Below are 16,144 nucleotides of genomic sequence, written 5' to 3' on the forward strand. Positions count from 1 at the left end.
CATAATTATGCAAAGAAACATAAAAGTTCTTTCAAATTTCTTTTTTGCTCTCAACCTTTTTTTTTCCGTAAATTATTATATAAAAATTTACTACAGAATTTATTTATGAAAATTATCCTCGAAATTACCACTCTTCTGCATTTGCAAATCAACATACACAATAAAGACAAATAAAAACCTTTAAAAAGTGATATAATTATACACTTTGAAACCTTTAATTTTTTTAATTATCTTATTCTTAACCCATATAACAACGGATAATACTAAGACGAAATAATTATCCATTTTAATGAGTAGGGATAACAACAAATTGAATTCAAGTCAACCTATAACATCATCAAATAGAGCAAAGGGAAGAAAATGAATTGACACTCATTTTCGGTAATTAAAAAAAAATTCCACATAATTAATGGAAGATAATAAAAATTGATTAAAGTCGGCCTATTACATCATATAATAGAGAAAAAGGAAGAAAATGAATGAAAACCGATGTCCTTTCACTACTTCAAACCCAAAATATTAGGATCTCTCATTCCCTTCAACAATTGCAACCAGCTAAAACATATCAAATAAGAAAAACAAGAGCCAAAAAATGAAAGTTTACAGTTTGATCACTACTAAAACAAAACTTGGATAGGTTTTTAGTTATTGGGGTAGGCCTCGTTTCTCTCGGTATTCTTAGTTTGGAGGGTAGATTTACAGGAATTTGTACCGACAGAACATTACATTCATAAGTTGTATGCATGATGCCTAAGTCCCTAATTAGTGTTACCACCATTGGCCTTTTTTACTTGCATGCAACTATAAATAAATTGGATTTAGAGACCCAGCTCATTTTCTAAGCACAAGGAGACAGCTAAAATGCTCTATTGAGATTTGATGAAGATATAAATAAAGCCCTATATGCAAACATGATTTCGCAGCTACATTACCTTCCAACATTTCTGATTTCGTTTGTTGCTCCTTGAATTTTCTTCTTCATCGATTTAAAACTACTTTGTCGTTTCTTGTTCCAGCGAATTGAGGTGCTTCGCTTAAGAACATCTGACATACGAGGCAATCTTGAGGTCGAATCCCCTAAGGGAGTATCGTCATAATCTAGTCAAGAATTGATCAGCCAAAATTTCAGTAGATGAAAACTATTGATAACCAAGAATTAATCATCAATTCAATATGCAAACAGTTTATCGTGGCTTCCAACTCTCATGATGTAAAGCATTTGAACATACCCTAAAGCATAACAATTATCATAAGCTGCTAAATTTCTGAACATCAATTAAGCATATCTTTAGAGCTCATGTGTAGAGCAAAGGAAATACTATTACTAAACATTAATTAACGAAAACAGCCTGTAACATTAATTAAATGATAACTTTGTTCCTTGAATAGCCTGTTCTTTCGATTCATTCATATTTCTGGTAAATTGCTTATATTTCCAATAACACTTTTGTAGCTACACTGCATAGAAAGTATCACCTGAAGACATGGGTAGCTGATATTGCACTTTTAAGAACTTTGATGCCTCCCTATCTTTCTTGTGGCATAATACTCGCATTAAAGTGTGAGCATCCCCCAAGTTTGTATGGCCTTGTTTGTTTGAATCTAATCCCATTGAAATGAGCTCACTTGCAGTCATTAGCATTTGAATAACAGTTTCGGTCTGCCAAAAAGCAATGATTAAACCAATGTACTACGAATTTTGCTATACACAAGAAACACTTAAAAGTATAAGCTGGCCAACCTGAAGAGAAAACATGTGAAGAATGCGTTCAGCAAATTTTGCTTCCTGCTCAACTAAAGACTCTGGAAGGCCTTCTCCATCGGCAATGAAAAATTCCTAGAATAAGACAATACACTTCTATTAGCTAGTAAATAATTCATAGAGATAATATCCTGAATACATGCATCAAGGTTGTTGGCACTTTTTATAGAAAGTGTCATGCTTATTGAACATGAATATACTATCGATCAAAGTGCATATGTATTTTTTCATGCAATACAAACCTTTAGTGTCAAAAGGTCTTCTTCCATAAGGATGATATCCGAATCAGAGAAGGCACGGCAAGGACCTCCATCAAGTAATACCCAAACAAAGCCTTCCTGAGACATGATGGAAACAAAAAGTTAAGTTGTTAAACAAGGGCATTAACGGATCACAGGAGGACAAGCCACGAGCATACCAATGAAGCCTTATAAATACTTATAACTACAACATCTCTAACAGCATCATCTATCACGCCACATACATTGTCCAGAACCTGCATTCAAGCTAGCCAATATTAGCACAATATATCTTTAAAGGGGTAGCAAAAAATTAAAACTAATGTGACAGAGAAAAGAAATGTTTAAAAATTCCTACAAATATTCATAGGTGCAGCCATGCACACAACAAAAGAGAGAAATAGAAAGATTGGAGAAGGCAGAAGCCATCTACTTTAGTGTATTACCGTGTCGAAATCGGGAAGAAAATTCTCCAAACGAGTGCTTTCAACATTGCCGCGATATAAATGAAACAGGAATGCATCTCTAAGATCCCAAAACACAACTCTTGTTCCTAGAAATTATTTAAATAGAAAGAAGTTGAAATTTAAGAATAATAGTAATAATATAATCAATCCTCAGTAGCGAAGATTAGAAAATAAAAATATTTTGCAGTCTTTAAAAGAAAATGCAAGCGGCTCACCAATCAGGTCACAAGTTTTTTGGCCAATATCTTTAGCAGTATCCCTGATGATGTTAAAGGTCGTACCAAAGAGTTCATCTACTGTTTCGTTATGTGTTAGTGAGTCACTCTCCAAAATCTCCACAGGCTCTTCTTCAGCTGGATGAAAAGAAGGAAACTATCAAGATCATAATAACCACAAAACTGTAGAAAGGAGGGAGGGATCTAAATATAAAATAAAATACGGAAGATCCTGAAATTAATATAACCATTATGAATAAAATGACTAAAAATGTCCTTCCAAAATCCAAATCTCAATTGTTAAGTTTCTTTTCACTTAAAAAGAAGGTTCATGTTGTATATGGCAACGCTCTTAATGCTGTTTCATGTTGGTCTGTTCATCTCCTATAAATGATCATTCATATAAAACAACCAGAACTAGTGTGCAGTAATACTTCATCCAACTTTATGTGGTAGAGACATCTTGCCTTTTCCAGTTGTACAATTAGCTTTTACATCCAGAAATACATACATTCATGCCATCATTGCATCACAGCCTATGATTCCTGTTATTAGTTACATGCATATATAACTTACCCTGTGTTTGGTTAAGGGATGGCCTTACAGCTGCCCAAGAGTTTCGAATGTCATCTTCAAGTACGCCAACCTGTTTCTGAATATACTGCATGGAAACAAGAATATGCCACAAGCATAAGTTGACAGTATTCTGAGAATTTTGCATTGTAATACCCAAGATATAGATACATGACCCGTAACTAGAAATTATTATCACAAATAAAAACCTAGTAATAGATATAAGTCAAGAGAGTAAAAATAATTATCTCAAGTAAAACCACAGTGAAAATGCCATTTTGGAAATCTCATAACTGCCAATATAATTCTAAGCCAGCGTTTAAATCTTGCATACTGCAAATTTGAACCAACTCTACATCACATTTATTAAACCATGTACTCGATCCGGATAAAAAAACAACTGGCTTACTTTTGGAGATTTACAATCAACTCTAAATGTTTTTGACAAGAAAGTAAGTAGAAATATCAAGTAACCCAAAAACAATTTGGAAAAGGACCACATCAATACCTGCTAGGTATAAGAACGAATACAACCAAATCAAAAGCAAAACCAAGTATAGAATTCTTCAAAGACAGGAAAGCAACTTTGGTACATTACGTAAAAAGTCTTAATGGATTTTGAGCAATGTTGAAATGACTGATCTTAGGCTGCATTCAGATTAGACTTTCCTGTTCTAAACTCAATGCAGATTTAGCTCAGACTAAATAGTTTTTGATTGAAGATAAAATTATGTGTTAAATCTTATATGTTCTTAAAAAGCTGAAAATTGATTTGCATAATCCCAAACGACAGTTCCTGCAACAAGAGTGAACATACCCAAAATTTGTTTATTTGTAACAAAATACATTATAAGGTAATCAATACTTTTAAAAATGATCAGACTACCTGAAGGGTGTTCAGCCGGATGCAGAGTTTGGGTATTGTCAATTCATTCAATCTATCAAGCATGATGTCATCTAAGACTTTGTATTCATTCAACCTCTTCTTAATTAGTGGAATAGCTGTCTCAGTGTAACGAGTCAATGGAGGGGCCGATGGGTAGAGATGATTCTTCTCAACTGCAATATTTAATGTACCATCATCACGTTGTAAAATATATTCGGTAATATGAGCAATTGACGAGAAGAAACTTCCATAATCTAATAATATTAACAATAATGAAGAAAAGCACTAAGACTATCAATTGCAAAAAGAAAAAAACTTGGAAAGGCATGCAGAAGATCCGTGACATTAAAAACACAAGCAAATAAACAAAGAGTAATTTGGATCCAGGCTACATAGCTACCACTAGATGTTCAACTAGAACAAAAGAATTAGCTGCACCCTAGCAGTACCAAGGATTTCAAAGAAAAGGTGTAGGCATAGAAAGGTTGCTTTCAGCTAATAACAATGAGGTAATAACCATCATGAAAATAATAACAAGATAATGCCCTAACTTTCCCAAGCACAATTCAAAGATAGGAAACAAAACATAGGTACTACCTAACTGATTGAGAACTCTCTGCAGATATGCATCCAAACTGTGGAAAACTATAGATAGAAGGGCTTGCAGATGAGTAATGTCCAGAGGGAGATTCATTCCAAAGAGTTGATCCACTGTCTGCAAGTTAACACAGTTAAGAGAAACAAGAAACCATAAACCACAAATACAACTAAGCAAATGAGACTCAATTATTACAATTTAAATATAAAATAATAGAATTAAATACATGAAAAAGTTATTACTATCTTTCCTGGTTGAAGGTGCATTTACAGCTTTTATTTAGCACTCATGAAACTTAGTAAGGGTGAGATTCCTAAGGCAAGGATATCTATTGCATCAAAGAGCAATCTATGGATATGGAAATTCCCACATACAAAAAACACATAAGAGAATTACAGGCCTTAAATCCAGAGATGGCATACCTCCTCCAATATCCTAAAAACTTCAACTATTGATGCTGCCTGCCTTTGATGAAATGACAACGGCTCCCAATCCTGCACATTACAAAAAGTAAGATGTGGTTTAACCATTGTTCCAGAGTTCCGGTGATTTTAATTTGAAACAAATCATGATAACTGTCTGTTAATAAGACAAACACAGGATACTTATATTTCATACATTCAAACATGTTATCATATATCAGCATCAAATCCAATTAAGGATAAAAACAACCTACCTTGGCTTGAAAGGTAGGTCAAAATCATCATCTTCTGTCACTCATTGACAAAAGTAGCTCAAGAAAATAGAACCAAAGGGATTTGTGACCACAAAAATATTTTTAGAGGGAGAAAGAAAAGAACAGAGGCAAGAAGAAAGAAAATATGTGTGAGTCTGTGCAATGAACACAAAAAAAGAGGAAAATTAAACAAAATCAAAGACGCAACAAATAAGAGCTAGAGACAAAGAAAAAAATAAGTCAACAAGTTCAGTTGTCAATATGAGTCTATCAAATGTTTCATTTTCTCACTTTTGTCTCAAAAAATTCATAACCATGTACAGGTACAAATCTATACAGTCTCAGTATGAATTGATACCATCCTACTATACAGAAAAAGAATAAATTAACATAATCCTACCATGGAACTAACCTCAAGGTCCAATGCTCTTCTTGTCCATTCCAATATGTGAGTATGCTGACCAATCACCCAATCAATAATTAATGGCCCTGAGACTTTTTCAATCTGCACACAAGTAAATCAAAATTAATACTCCACTTAGTCATCACGTTATTATCTAAACCCATACATCAAAAGCACTTTCTTTTGGAAATGTTTAGCTCCTAAATATTTCTATGTGGAACATTTTCCAACCTGCACGATACCATTACCCACTCCACTACTTGCATCAACCTAAATAATATCGGATGCACAAAGAAAATTATGTTTAAGATCATCATTAATCCTAAATCAAAGTTTTCCTTTTATAACCAGAAGTCCACAAAACAGCAAGTGACCAATAAGCAAAATCATGTCCAGCAGTTGTCTGTAAAGTGCACCTCTCTGTATTTCAGTTAACATATTATTCTTAAAAAGGGACCAAATAAGGATTGAATGACATGATATCGGTCACATTTAAATTAAGATCCAGGGGGCTTTAAAAAATTGATAGAATGTTCAAATATCAGACTAATGAGTTCAGAAAGTATTTAATCCTTAGAGAAAAACAATTGCTTCTCCATTGAAAAGAAAACACTAGCTAGTAATATGTGAATCATGAACAAAGAATAACACCAGAAAAAAATAAAAAAGGTAATATAGCAGGAAGCAAACAACGAGGAGAAATACAATAACAGATACAAGATAGAATGACAATGCAGAGACATAAGTTTACAAACTTGATTCAAAACACTTTGATAAGTAATACAGTATCATAAAATGCAAACAAATAACCTGGTAATGGTCCAAATATGGTCTAGGAGAGTGCTGCACTTTCTGTTCCTCAAGAGCAGAAGTATAAATTTGGCCAAGTTCGTTGTCCAGGGCATAGGCAGCAGGAAGCACTGATCTAGCATCTTCAGATAAAGATGAGACTCCCTTTAGGAATGGAATCTACAAATTGACAAGAATAGTCTCCCAGTAAGCATACTACCAAATATAATTTCAACTAAAAGAGACATCATTTAAAAGGAACAAACCAGTATTTCCCCATAAAATTGGTGTAGTTTCTGCACTGAAATCATCATAGATTCAGGAGACCACTGACGCAATACTGGGAAAAATATTTTTAACTCCCTGTCAGCAATCAGTCTTAGTTGGTTTGCAAGTAGAGCCAACCGATGTGTCCTTTCTTTAGATTCAAGAACAGTAACTGCCACCTAAAAATATAAACAGCTTTAATTGACTATCTGTGAAGAAATCTATACATGTATATATATCTATAGTTATAAAAAGACTCACCCTCCCGATCGCAGCTTCAACAGACCTCTCTACATAACTTTTAACTTTCTCACGAGAAGCATTGACAATTACCTGCTTGGAGGAAAAATTGTCATTAGATATACATAAGCTTGAAAAATTGTCATTAGATATACATAAGCTTCATCCTCAAATGGTAAGGAAGAGGCAATTGTTAAACCACATCTTACTTTTTGGTGTGTCCTTATGGCTGAGCTCTTTTCAGTTGGACAATTTGGTGTTTGATCTGGGCTTTTTATGTCCAACTAAAAAGAACTCAGCCAAGAGGAAAACACTGGTTCATGCTATGAGCAAATTGCTTACTCACGACAGAATTGGGTAGCCATCCGATATGACCTTAGTAATAAGAGAAAACTTTGTATATGTTCAACTTATTGCATAATAAACCAAGTGAAGCTGTAGTCAAACACAATAATATTGTCTGACAAAGCTCAAGCCAAAAGTAACATGCTATATTGAACTTGAGATTAGCTCAATTTTTAAATATTTACATCAATACGAGCTTCATCTTTTTACAAGTTCCAGATTTTAAAAGCTTATCAGGTTATATAAATAACATGTTTCATTGAACAACCAAACATGTATGTAACTGTGCACCATCACGGTCAACCTTACCTTATCAGCACAATCAGCAGAACTGAGCAATCCTATAGTCGAAGCCAAAGCCACCACTTTTTTGAAGTGAACAGGTTTCTGTGGAAAAAAAGAAGTTCGTAATTAACAGGTATAGAGTTCCATATTCACCCATAATCAGACAACAATAACTAAAATAAAATAAAATTATTGAACAAAAGGATGTGCTTGGAAATAGAACCAAGAAAAAATTTAGCCAAACTAGCAACAAACCTCACTAAAATGTAGATGATAGTCTTGTAGTTTACTGTCACACCAAGTGCCTATGGACAGGAAAATGGACTGCACCAGATTTAGCTTTTTTTGACTGCCATTTCTTTCCTTTAAGCATGTTATACTATTCATATATTGCCCTTCATTACAGTCATCTTCTTTAGCAGATACAACTCTCTGCAACTGAAGACCAGCATGCTCCAACAAAGTGCCTTCAGCAGTGTCAACAAACTTCAGTAGAGAAAATACCAATGGTTAAAAAGTTCATAATGAACAATAATTTTAATGACTTGAACACATAAATGAGTCATAAATCAAAGATGATATATCATTGCTAAAGGATAAAGTTATGCAACAACAAACATTACAATAACATAAGACATACCTGTTGAACAAGAGCCCACCCATATAGAGCATCATGCAATTTATCAGTGATGCCTAAAGTGGACCAAGTCAGTTTTATAAGTGACAGTATTGCATCTGCTTCCTAGCAAAATTTTGAAATAACAAACTCATCAACATAAAAAGTAAATATTCTAGAAGTAATCACAAAAACTGTGCAAACAAAAAATCAAGCCAACAACAATATGACTAAGGATCTGCGTTGGCACCTCTATGAGTTGGCCTTCATCAAGAATGTCAAAAACACCATTCAATAATTTCTCATAAAGTCTAATGTTCAAATGATAAGCAGCTTGCCAGTAATAGGTTTCATTTTGCAGACCAAACTTCCCCTGCTGGAAGAACGCTTTTGATGCCACCTGTCTAATAGATGATATAATCTCAACTCGTTGAGCAGGAGACATTGCAACATCCCATTCCTAAAGCATCCAATGAACCAAGAATGTCTATTTAAATAATGATAATCAAGTGACAATTACAATTGAATTTGAAGCCATCTCGGTGCCACAAGTAATTCTCCATGAATATTTAAAATCCACACAGAGCATACCTTTGTATCTCTAATCTTTGCAAGACAAGTTTTAATGATTACACGTTCTGTTTCTGGAAGTTCAGCTGAAAAATATAGAAGTTCTTCTAGTATATTCACCTACAGAAATAATAATAATAATAATAATAATAAAACAGCACAGTGAGTTCTATGCTTGGAGAAGTTAACCATTTTACATTCATTTTTTGTAAATTTAATAACCAGCCAATATTTAGGTTCAATATAAACAAACAAATGCATACCTGTGCAGATTTTACAACAAAGTTCTGGTAGATGACTCAAAAATATATTGTAATAGACCTAATGCTTCACTAGGGAAGTTCTTTAAGCTTAATCACCGTCTATAGAAATATATTTTGATATAATCAAAGTTGGTCGAGGAACCATGATTTTGATGAAGTGATCCAAACAACATTCCTATATGTCAGCACAGCTACTGTGGCCTTAATAAGTTTAGCTTTACAAATACATTATATAAGTTGCATTTATTGAAGTTCTGAACTCCAACTAAAAGATATTTAGTTCACTATATAAAAAAATAAGGCTAATAAACAATACAAAAAAGTTTATAATACCTGTCTACTCTTCCATTGTATATAAGATTTTTCATTAGGAAAATCAGATCTGAAAATGCCAATGAGTAGCTCTAATGAGATTTGAGGCAGATCAATTTGCCCACATGTTCTTCTTGCAGTAAGTTGTACCATATTTCGCCGAATACATGCATCCATTGCTTCTGAAATCTAGTAAAGGAGAGTATTTACTACTAAAATTTAACCAAGCAATACAAAAAAAAAAAAAACAAACACCAAAAACAAAAACAAAAGGATAAAATGATAGCAAACATAGTGCACACGAGGTTGACTGACAACAAGTTGGGACGAATAGTATGGTTGATTAACAAATTGTCGAATAACTGATCTGAATATCTTCATCAGACTTTTTTTCTTATTCAGTACTTATGATACTTATATTTTTATTTATTGGATCACAATTAGTTAAATGGATGAGAATTAAATTTTAATACTTAGAAATTTCAAATAACTTTACCATCATAAAACACTAACTACTAGTAGCATGATTAACTCATGACCATAAAAAGACAAGTATCAAGTCTTTTCACACCCATGGTCAACACAATATACACTTGATACGTGGATTCAAGAAGTTTCTACAAGACCTGGTTTCGTGTAACATGAATAGTAACAACAACTTCAAAAGAATAATTGTATTTTCTCAAACAGCTATACCTATATCTACAAGATACAACTGAAGTTATACCAGAAAAGGAGAAGATTTATAGCTTGCCTGCATTTGTGCACGAATAGTATCAACAAGTTCTGAATGTCTTTCTGACAGCTGAGGTCGTGAATGTGGTTTTTCCCTTTTACTCTTTAATCTAGACAAAAATTTTGAATTCTTTTCTTTCTTCCTATCCTCAACCGGAAACAATTCGACCCTGATAACAAAAATAAATGAGCTAGAGATGACAACCAGACATCAAGTTGAGACAAAGATTTTAGGATACAATCATCGGATTTACTTGAAATCACATCAGATCAAATGTACTAGAACCCACTGATACTCATATACACAGGCGGGGAAAGAGAGAGTGTACCCAGAAAAAAACATAGATGCAAGCAATAACTCGTAGGCTGATTCCCGCAAGTCATCATCAGACAATCCTTCAAAAATCCTGAAGTTATGTATCAGTTTATCCAAACAAGAAATGCTAAGACAAGATATAAATATTAGCATCCTTATGGCATTGTTTGTACCAGTAAATACATGGCAGTAAATAAAAATTAGACAAACATTTCGTAAATGTTTTATAAACTTCTGAATTAAATTTTAATATAAGTTTATCCAACCAATACCTGTTTTGAGGGTAGGTAACCCAAGAGAAGGTATTCCAGAATCCGTGAAAGAAGCCCTAGCTACAGCTGCTTCTACTTTCTGTTTCAAACCATAGTCATCCCCATGAGTTTCAACACTCTTCATGTCGAAAGAATCCAGCTTACTGGATGAAGATGAAGCATGGTTATTACTGCTAACACTAGTTGAAGGAGGCACCCGCCGAGGAGGAGATCCAGCTATATCTGGATCAGAAGTAAGAAAATACGAATCTCCTAATTTAGAATGAATCTGCAATTTAAGAACCAAAAAAAATTAAAAACATATATTAGTAATAGTAAAAATATAGTTTAAGACTTCAAGTCAATAGTGCATCTTTTGTTCACTGCAAGTAATTCCAGCATTAAAGACCAAACTAATTCTCCAAAATCTAATGGCACAAGTTGCACATTTCTAGTTTAGCTTAAAAACTACTCATTCCTAATAACAGTTCTAAATTCTAATTGTTGAAAACCTAATCTAAAATTATTCCACAAGCACGTCAAAGTATTGCAGTAACAAAGGAGAAAAAAATAAGTAAGTACTATTTACATATTCACTAGAACGCAAAGCAAACAGTAAAAGACTTAATATGTACTACAACTAAAATGAGATAAGGTGATTTATTACCATTATTGGATGAGCAGATTCTGCATAGTACTTCTTAGAAGCTTCAGAAACATCAACGATTCCACCTGAAAATAAGCACATGAAAAGAAACAACTAAACACGGATGATTCTAGAAACTACTAATCACTATTTCCAGCTGAATTCCTTCTTTTTCTTTTCCTTCTCGTCCGATTTATCGGAAATGAAAGTAAAACGAAAGAAAGCATATACCAGATTTAATACAGTGGAGGATGTAATCGGCACTGAGTTTGTCGAAGTCGGCGTCGGAGAGAGGAGTGGAGCCGGACGGCGTCCGTACTTCCTTTATCAAACCGGAAGATAACAAAAACTCCAAGAGCTTCCGGCGATCGCGACGGTAACGTTGTAGCAGAGAATCCTGCTCCATTTTTATCCGTCGTCCGGTTATACACATAAAAATTAGGCCAAGTTACAAATACAAGTCCATGTTTAATTGCTTATTGACCTAACAAATTTGAATTTTCAGACGCTTAAAAGAAATCCTTTTCCTTTTACTGTACTGATTGGGAAGAAAATGGATTTCACAAATTTCATTACAATACACACACAAAAAAGAAAAAAGTGTCCATATCGGGGAGCGCGAAAAGCCGAGTCCAAAAGGACAATTTTGATGGCGGAGATTGTTTCTTTACCAGCCTTTTGTCCCCTGTATCCTGCTTATTTGCATTTTCCATCCTTTATGTTCTCCTTATTTATATTTTTTCAACCCGACTTATTTTTTATTATCGCGCCGGAGATTTTCGGATGTTGTATTTATTTTATGAGTAATTACACTCCTAATTATAAATTATTAGTAAGTTTATATTTTAATTATTCAAGTTTACAAAAATATAAAATGGTCTACAAATTGTTCAAAAGCTTTCATTATTGTATGCTTTCGTTTGCATCAATCGAATGTTATTTTTAGTCTTCTCTTTTACAATTTCGTTTTTTTATGAAATAGCTCTTATTTTATTAAATTAATAATTTAAGGGTAAATTGCTCTTATTTTATTTAAATGGCTATTTGTGTTTGACCATCTCAAACTATAATTTAAATTTTAAATTGTTTCCAATAACATTTTATCAATTTAGGTGTTAAAATCATGTTAAATCTGACCTACAGTATTTTGAAATCATCTAGATAAATTTTAAAGAATGGTGTCTTTTTCAAATAGTTCTTGAGGTATTTACATTACATGTTTTAAATACTATTTTCAACATTACATTTTAGCTTAGCTTATATTTAATGACAATACTTTAAAAATTCAATTAAAATAAAATGTTTTCAAGATTGATTTAAAATCTAGCCAACAATTTTTTTTAATAATTTTATTATAAATTCTGATCATATCCAGAATTACCCAGAGTCCTTTTTGTATTGACAACAATACTTATGATAATCGAGCTAAAATTAAAATAAAAATTCCACCAATAGATCAAAAGGAAAGGAATTTTTTTGAAAAATATAATCTAAATATATATCCGAAATATAATTAAGGTGAGTTTGGGCGAATGAGTACGATGTGTTTAGCTTACTTTTTGTCTAACACTACAGTATCTAATCTTATCGCCATCCACTGTTTTGACACTAACCGCAACTAAACGCACCACCCATCCAATTCCACTCTTAATCTATTAAAATTTTCTGTGTATGAAAACAAAAAGTACAAATAAAAAATCTCATGGATTTTGGAAGCTGAATATTCTCATGCAAAATAGTATGTTATACATCATACTAAAACATTTCGTAACAACAGAAAGTTTCATCTGAAGACAGTATACAGAACTACAAACAACAGAAAGAAAAGCTGGAACCGTGACCCATTCTCAACTTGGTTAGTGCTTGGATGCCCCGGGAAACATCGATATACATAACAACTCCATGAAGGACCTAGGTAAAACAAGTGCATCATTGACTGTCACAGGCACTAAAAGAAACTACAACAACATCTACATCAACCACAACAACAACAATAATAGAATAGCCTGGATCGGTCTACGTGAAATATTCTGCATTATAATACTCTCGAGCTAAAATCCCTATGCAAAGGTCTTAGACGTGACTGTAAATGATTGTTTTATTTTTGGTTCTTCTACACTTCCTCTTGGGAACTACTCTTTAAAATGTTGTACTTGCAGAGAGGACAGGTAGCATTTATGTATAGCCACTTATCTACACAGGCACAGTGGAAATGGTGGCGACAAGGAAGTTCCCTTAGCTCAACTCCATCCTCGTAAGCAGAAAGGCAGATGCAACATTCCTATAAATCAAACCAAGAATTGATATAAGTAGGGTACTTGAATAACCAAGTCGGGCAAATCATACGAGGAAGGAGAAATGAATAAACAGGGAAAAGAGAGAGAGTGAAATCAACTCACTGCATCATCCTGGGAAAGCACTTGTTCCATGGGGGAATCAGTACCGCATTCAATCATAATTCCCCCAACAGGTCCTTGGACATCACCAGCAGGTTTCTCATTATCACCATTTTTTTGAAACTTGAATTTCGACAACTGATCAATTTCTTCCTTGGAAGCTCCTTCCTGATTCGACAGTCATATTAAGCAAGTAAAGAGAAAGGTAAACCGACACAGAGAATATAACATCCTACAAAAGATCTAAGCAAATGCCATCTTAATTGTCTTTGTAATTTTCAACTTAAACTTTCCAGTCAAATGCGGAAAGTTAAGTAAGTATCTTTTCACATGTATATATATAAGAACTGGAAGCATGGACATCAAGTAAAATTCAACATACAAAATGCGTATCTCACACAAAAGGCCGTCATTCTATTGTATCAACTTTCCGAAAACTAACCTCTATCAACTTCCTTTAAATCCAGTGTGATAAGACAATCATCTCAACCGAATTGGATTCATGCACGAAAATGAAGAGGCTTCCCCATACAAACTTGATGATTCTAAGTTAACTTTAAAGTTTAACAAGCTTTTTACCTCCACTAACCATACCATTTGAAAGACGAGCACAAAGCTAAAGCATCTAATGCACAAACAAATTAACAAGGCATATAAAAAAATCACGAAAATCTTACATGCAAATAGGATTCGAAAGTTACCTGATCTGCCACAGCATATAGGATGGCAATAATACATGGAAGACAGCAGCAAACAGCAATGCCAATGATGCATGCCAAAGCAACGCAGAAAACAACAAAGAACACATCAAAAGCAAGAAAAATTATACAAAGCCTGCAGAAAATATAGCATTAAAAGAGTTAAGATCGCATTACCAAGTAAACCTTTAAACACCAAAAAAGCAGCACGAAAAAATGACACAAGAACTAACCAATAAAGCTGGGGGGAGCCACGTGCCAATGCTTGGCCACCTAAAGATACCCAATAGAATCCAGTGATCCACCAGACGAATGAAAACATAGTATTTGCAGATTCAAGATGCTTTGCAACATTGCTGAAAACATCAATTTGAAATGATTAGCCACTAACCACAGGTTTCCAGTATCACATACAACATAAGCTATAATGGGGTTAAAGTACCATGGAGGCCCTTATATTAGGAGTCAAATTACATTTTGCCCCTCTACTAAAAAAATGCAATCTAACTCTTAGTACAAGGGCCTCCATGATACTTTTACCACTGTAATGGGTGAGGTTAGATATATACATGGGACACTGTAAAACAGTCACACATGCCAAAGATCATAATAAGGATTTGCAGCACTTGATTCAACTAATGCCAACCACATAGGGCAGATTCTCATAACTCACTACAACTTCAATATCGAATTTGAATGTTCAAATCAACTCCACAAAGCACAAATAAAATTCCCAAAATGACTAATGAAACATAATCTCGGTTATCACTGCATAAGTAATATCTTCCATCTTAACCTAACAATTAACCAATAAGAAGCAATATCTGAAAAGTAACCCAAAACTATCATTAACTTCTAAATCATCGAAGACCAATATAGCTTTTATGATCAATATAAATGTCTACCTTCCATTATCTTCTTCCAGTTGGGCAAACGTTACGTACTGCTCTGATTCAACTCCCGATCCCGAGCTCAAAACACCATCCTCCCCTGCATTAAATGGACTATAATCCATGCTCTGCCGCCTCCTACGCCGCTTGTACTCCACACAAACACAAACCATATGCAACAAACACTGAAAAGCATACCCAATTATCCAAAGCCTCAACGGCATCTCGGGGTTCTCATCACGGCTCAAGAACAAGACCCCAACTGCCACCGCAACGAAAGCAAAATTCCAGATGACATCGAGAATCACCACGGGTTTTGAATAAGCCCAATCGCTCTGGCGTTCCTCCAGCTGCTCGGCGGCGGTTTCTCGAACAAGCATAGATGGCTCGCGCATCGTTCTTCGGCTTGTGGCTCGGCGCATGAACCGAGCCGCTTCACGAAGGCTCTGACGACGCACTGATGGACGCGTGGCGGAGTCGGAACGAGACACGGTGGTTGTTGATGAGAGGAAGGGAGTGGTGTTGGTGATGTCATCGGCAGAGGATCTGTTCGTTGGAGTCGTCGAAGTCATTTTGGTGAGAACTGTAGAACAAAATTTCCTTGAACTTTTCTGACTTAAACCTTTTTTTTTTTTTGGGACAATTCTGATTTAACTTTTGGCACATAGAATGTTTTGGATAATTAATAAAATACAAATATAACTGG

At 34.2% G+C, this 16,144-nt stretch overlaps 2 protein-coding genes across 6 annotated transcripts; both read right to left on the minus strand.

Annotated features, from left to right (window-relative positions):
• Positions 1-375: 375 nt before the first annotated feature.
• Positions 376-12,156, minus strand: LOC107929286 (protein unc-13 homolog). Of its 5 annotated transcripts, none has more exons than XM_016860657.2 (26): positions 11,686-12,153; positions 11,476-11,540; positions 10,830-11,097; positions 10,571-10,637; positions 10,261-10,411; positions 9,528-9,695; positions 8,953-9,051; positions 8,612-8,821; positions 8,386-8,487; positions 8,001-8,231; positions 7,770-7,847; positions 7,137-7,208; positions 6,875-7,054; positions 6,630-6,788; positions 5,829-5,921; positions 5,163-5,234; positions 4,740-4,857; positions 4,143-4,315; positions 3,260-3,344; positions 2,684-2,821; positions 2,448-2,554; positions 2,181-2,258; positions 2,005-2,100; positions 1,742-1,837; positions 1,477-1,660; positions 376-1,098 (listed from the first exon to the last, which is right to left on the minus strand). In XM_016860657.2, the coding sequence occupies exons 1-26, from the start codon at positions 11,885-11,887 to the stop codon at positions 929-931; spliced, it is 3,462 nt and encodes a 1,153-aa protein (XP_016716146.1). In that variant the 5' UTR covers positions 11,888-12,153; the 3' UTR covers positions 376-928. The 5 variants fall into 5 exon arrangements, with proteins under 5 accessions (XP_016716146.1, XP_040946424.1, XP_040946426.1 ...); XM_041090490.1 differs by having other exon boundaries at positions 5,817-5,921; XM_041090492.1 differs by lacking the exon at positions 11,686-12,153 and having other exon boundaries at positions 5,817-5,921; positions 10,830-10,908; positions 11,001-11,097.
• A 1,021-nt stretch (positions 12,157-13,177) lies between these two features.
• LOC107929287 (E3 ubiquitin-protein ligase At4g11680) lies at positions 13,178-16,144 on the minus strand. The gene is made up of 5 exons (XM_016860659.2): positions 15,454-16,144; positions 14,782-14,904; positions 14,552-14,684; positions 13,854-14,018; positions 13,178-13,735 (listed from the first exon to the last, which is right to left on the minus strand). Exons 1-5 carry the CDS (start codon positions 16,008-16,010, stop codon positions 13,568-13,570), a joined length of 1,146 nt encoding a protein of 381 aa, XP_016716148.2. The 5' UTR covers positions 16,011-16,144; the 3' UTR covers positions 13,178-13,567.

Source organism: Gossypium hirsutum, chromosome D03 (genome assembly GCF_007990345.1).
Source record: "Gossypium hirsutum isolate 1008001.06 chromosome D03, Gossypium_hirsutum_v2.1, whole genome shotgun sequence".
NCBI lineage: Eukaryota > Viridiplantae > Streptophyta > Magnoliopsida > Malvales > Malvaceae > Gossypium > Gossypium hirsutum.